This window comes from Meleagris gallopavo, chromosome 3 (assembly GCF_000146605.3).
Source record: "Meleagris gallopavo isolate NT-WF06-2002-E0010 breed Aviagen turkey brand Nicholas breeding stock chromosome 3, Turkey_5.1, whole genome shotgun sequence".
In the NCBI taxonomy this organism is placed as follows: domain Eukaryota; kingdom Metazoa; phylum Chordata; class Aves; order Galliformes; family Phasianidae; genus Meleagris; species Meleagris gallopavo.
In genome coordinates this window covers 6,560,354-6,564,804 of record NC_015013.2, presented here as the reverse complement: position 1 = coordinate 6,564,804, position 4,451 = coordinate 6,560,354, and the positions used below count along the sequence as shown (strand labels likewise).

General features: G+C 46.2%; 1 protein-coding gene across 1 annotated transcript in view; it reads right to left on the bottom strand.

The window, feature by feature from the left end:
* The window catches only part of TPMT (thiopurine S-methyltransferase), an 8,506-nt gene extending 4,070 nt beyond the window's left edge, over positions 1–4,436 (bottom strand). Inside the window, exons 1-4 of the mRNA XM_019614287.2 lie at positions 4,388–4,436; positions 3,592–3,684; positions 2,682–2,814; positions 2,208–2,260 (exon numbers count right to left, since the gene is read on the bottom strand). Coding sequence (XP_019469832.2) covers positions 2,208–2,260; positions 2,682–2,814; positions 3,592–3,599 — 194 coding nt within the window. The 5' untranslated portion in view covers positions 3,600–3,684; positions 4,388–4,436. The remainder of the gene's footprint in view (positions 1–2,207; positions 2,261–2,681; positions 2,815–3,591; positions 3,685–4,387) is intronic.
* Between the last annotated feature and the right edge of the window lie 15 nt (positions 4,437–4,451).

The following is a 4,451-nucleotide window of genomic DNA, read 5'->3' as shown; positions in this document are numbered from 1 at the left end:
TTTTTTTTTTCCAGCTTGAATCTGGTCTAACTGTAATGGCAGCAGTGATTCCATGCAGGCATTTCAGGTACTTTGCTCCCCACCATTTCACTGGGGACTACAGCCACGGCAGGCTGCAGGCAGCCTCATGCTGTGACCTTTCCTTGCATCTGGTCTCCTGGCTGCCTGGACCTCAGGGCCTGCTGAGCCATCTGGGTGCTCCCTGTCTCTCCGTGCATTCAGCTCTCTTCTGAGGAGAACAAAGCCACGAGGAAAAGGAGGAAAAGGCACACAGTTGACTTTCATCCTAATGAACATTAGGAACACATCTCAGTGCCCAACTTTCAGCCTCACATTGCCTCCTCCTATGGCTTTATACAATATGCAGCATGAGAGATGGCAGTCTATTTACTACTCCAATTTATAAAAATCAATAAAAATCAACATCTAATACAGGAATTCACGTACCCACAGAAATCCTGCTTCATCTAGGCAATGAAGTTATGAATTGCTCTCTCTGCAGAAGTTTAGTAGATTCACTTGAAGCAGCTTTTTGTTTTTGTATGTTTTTATATGGCCTGGCAGCCATAATAGTGTTAGGACACACGACGATTGTGTAATATAACTGTTCACCACACTTCCCAGAATTCCCTCCAGAAGCAGTAATTGCTGTCACTCTTTAACTATCAGGAGGCTTTGAAATGCTTCATTCTGACAAAGGTCACCACAGCACACCTGAGATTTCCTCTAATGATTGTTAGGCATGGAGATCAAAAGGGTTTGTTAGCAGGCCAGCCTCAGCAAGAGAGAAATAAGTTTAATTCCCATAATTACTGGGTGATTGTCTGTACATAGAAACTAGAGCTGCATGTGCATTTTGCAGTCCCAGTTACCTGCTGACTGCTGTAGGAACGAGGTCTGTGCTCTCACCAAAGCAGCACTCAGCACAGAGCCCCATGTCCAGGATGTCTATCTGCCAGTCTGCTTTATGAGTGACAAACCTGTGTGTACTGGGCTCACAGACATGAACTGAAAATTTCACTAGTTACCTATTTTTGGTTAATCTCACAGTATTATTCCATTGCATTGTGACGGAAGGTATGGGACTCACCATGCTACTTGCTACCAATTTTGGAACTGGATTTTTCAAAAACTGCAGATGAGAAACTCAAGCAGTCCCTGGGTAACCTGTCAGCTCATGGTTAGAAGTGTATGTAGGAATCAGCACAGCAAGTAGCTCCATCACAGGGGGGAAAGCAGGGAGGAAAATAGGCAGTATCTACAAAGTCGCTTTTGTATACTGTCCATCTGTTCCAAGGCATTCATTTTTGCAAGACCGGTTATATACGCAACATTCAAAGCGAATGAAGTCAGCTACAACAGCAAAAGTCTTAGCAACAGTCCATTGTAAAGGTTAAGCCTTGACCTCCTTGCACAGCCTGCAGTCTCTGGCTATCCTAAGTACTGCTGCAGGCCTGAGGACATTTCGGGACAGACTTACATCTTTGGTGAGCACCACCAGGAGGCTTCTGGGGACAAATAAACAAGCAAGACATACTACTGCCCAAGGCAGAACCTCCTGTGCTAGAGGCTGAGAGAGTCCCTGCACAGCTCTGTGCTCTGCAAAATCCCCCACCCACTGACACCTGAGCAGGTGCAAAGCCAGCACCAGATCTAAGAAGCGACTCCAGAGGATGCAGAGAACAAAGGGCCACAATATTTTTCAGGATTCATTAGTGTGGGTGGTGCTGAAGTATGCTGCATTTTCCATTGTGTCTTTTAACTAATAAGGAAGAAATAATTAATAAGGATATTATAGCAGTAAGAGTAACTTACAGTAAGTTAAGCTATGTTTGTAAAGGCACTTGGAGAGTCACAGTCGGACAATATGTTATGCAGTGACATAAACGGGGCATGATGCAAAATACTTTAAGTCCACTTTTACAAGTGTGTTAGATAGTGGCCATTCACATTTCTCACACAAGTTTAGGTTTCTTTAGAGGATCTGGTCCAAATAACATGATTGGACAGTATTAATCACAGAATATCCTGAGTTAGATGGGACCTACAAGGATCATCAAATCCAACTCCCAGCTTCACGAAGCACCATCCAAAATACAAACCTTACATCTGAGAGCGTTGTCCAAAAGCTCAAACTGCCCTGAACTCCAGCAATTTTGGGCCACGTTTGGTTATAGAAAATTGTAGAAAACTCCGTGCATTCCTACCTGGACAAATCATAAATACTGCAGCAGTACAGGCAAATGTTTCCAGAGGTACTCTAAAATAAAAAGCAAGGGAAAAAAAGTACTCATCAGAAACTACATCTTTAAATATACACGTAGGTGTAATGAAGGAAACCCACGAGAAACCCTTTATACTTTTATATTTATTTATTTTAACTGAGGCGCCTCTCCTGATCCTTTCCATAGAGGTTCTGGCCTGTTGAGGCACGCAACTGTTCAATTTTAAAATATGCTACTTTGTCAACTTTATGTTCAGGCCTTTTAAAGTCATTCAAAAAGCTGAAAGTAACACACTGAAAAGAACTGCTCAGTCCAGTGCTCCCTTCTAGACCTGAGAAGGAGAAGTGAATGACTACCGGTAAGGCAGAGGCACAAAGCAGAAAGACTTGTTTGCTCCGTTGTGCCTGCATTACATGGCTGAACACACCAGGCTGTCTGGCAGTGCAGAAGACATACCTGCAACTTTTTGGCTCCTGAGATCCCTGGGACTGGCTCTTCACAATAAAGGAGACCTTGATCTGCAAAGAACTCCTTCAGCGCTTGCTCGCTGACATCCACGCCGACGACGGTGTGTCCCATGTCTGCCAGCCTGTGCACAGCAGAGGTCCCGAGGTTGGGTGAGCACCTCAGTACACCAACATCTCCTCTACACCATGTGTTCATAGAGAAATGCTCCCCAGGCTCCGGCTTCAGGATGGACTGGTGCAACTCACCTCGACTTTCTGCAGCTCTCATATTTTATTGAACACTACCCCCGTGCAATCTGAGTTTAAATTAGCACCACTCAGCATATGGCTGCTGAGGGCTTGAAGGCTTTTTTGGGCCCAATTGGTTATTCCTTTATTCCTATGAACCTGGTGAAAGCGAGGATGATTAAACAGAGAACCTATCGCTGTTTGCACAAACATGTTTTGTTGCAGGAGCCGAGGCAGCCAGGCTGTCCTGTGGCCCAGCAGTTTGGCTGACAGGGCAGGGCCTGCGTGCTGCCCAGCAAGCAGTCATTGTCACAGACTGTGGTAACCTGGGCTGTTGGGATTCCATGGGGAAGTGGTTCAGTTGGGGGGGTTGGTTTGTGTTTATTCCCACTGGCAACCACACTATGCAGCCCATATTATTTGTTATAACCCCTTCCCCCCCTCCCCCAAAAAATAAAAAAGTGAAAGTAAATTTTAAAAGTGTTAAATATATATATATATATATATTTAGCCCAAATCACTTAAATTCCCAGCAAACGAACAACACTGTTTCCTCCCCTCAGCCTGCCTCCAGCAGCATGTTTCCACCAGCCATTACAAGGCTGGGAATTTCCCTTCTCCCTCCCCACACCAGTAAGGGTTTTCCAGTCACGATCCCTGCCATTCCGTACCACTTCATGTCGACTGCTTTACCACAAAGAGGGAAAAATATCCTCAGCCCATTCCTGCCATCCACCAGAAGGTCCAGGTGCTTCTGTAGGAGCCTGCAGGGGAACAGAGGCGTTTCCCTCAGCATTAGGAGGGAGTGTGGGCACTGGCACAGAGTGCTGCGCAGCATGCCAGGCAGTGCCCAAACCCTTTGATGCAATACATATTCATAGTCAAAAATACCATTAGAAATACAAATAAATGAATTCACCTTCCATTTTCTTAGAAAATAACCTCCGTTTCTGCTAGCAAAGGACACATTTCTGCTTGTCTCTCTAGGTAACAAAGCCCATGGTAACGATCCCATCTCTTGTTGGGCCACTCAGACAGTGCTGGTTAAATTGCTATACCACTCCTCTAGAAATGGCTTTCAGGCAATTCCCGCTGGATGATGGCTGGGTTTGCACCTTGGCCCCGTCTCCCAGCACAGCAATCAGTCCAGTCCCACCCCTCACACCCCGCAGCAGCGTGGAGTTGTCGCTTCAGCAGGCGTGGGGCTTCGGTCAAATCATCTAAAGCTAATCATCTAAATCGTTTAGAACATCGTTTAGCGTTAGATTTAAGGAGTAAAGGCTCTAAACGCAGCGCGAATTGAACGTTCTCTGCCGTTTTTAAACAAACGTAGGTGACAACAACGATTTCAGTTTCAGGCCGTGGCTGCACCGATCATTTTTCCTGCCGTAAGCTCCGCACTTATTACCGAGAGCCGCTCATCCCGCCCCCCGCACTGCGCCCGGGCCGAAGAGCGAAGCGACCTACGGATGCCCGTGCTCCTTATGGAAGGCGGTGGCACCCGCGCTCCACTTCCGCAGCCATTCCTCCA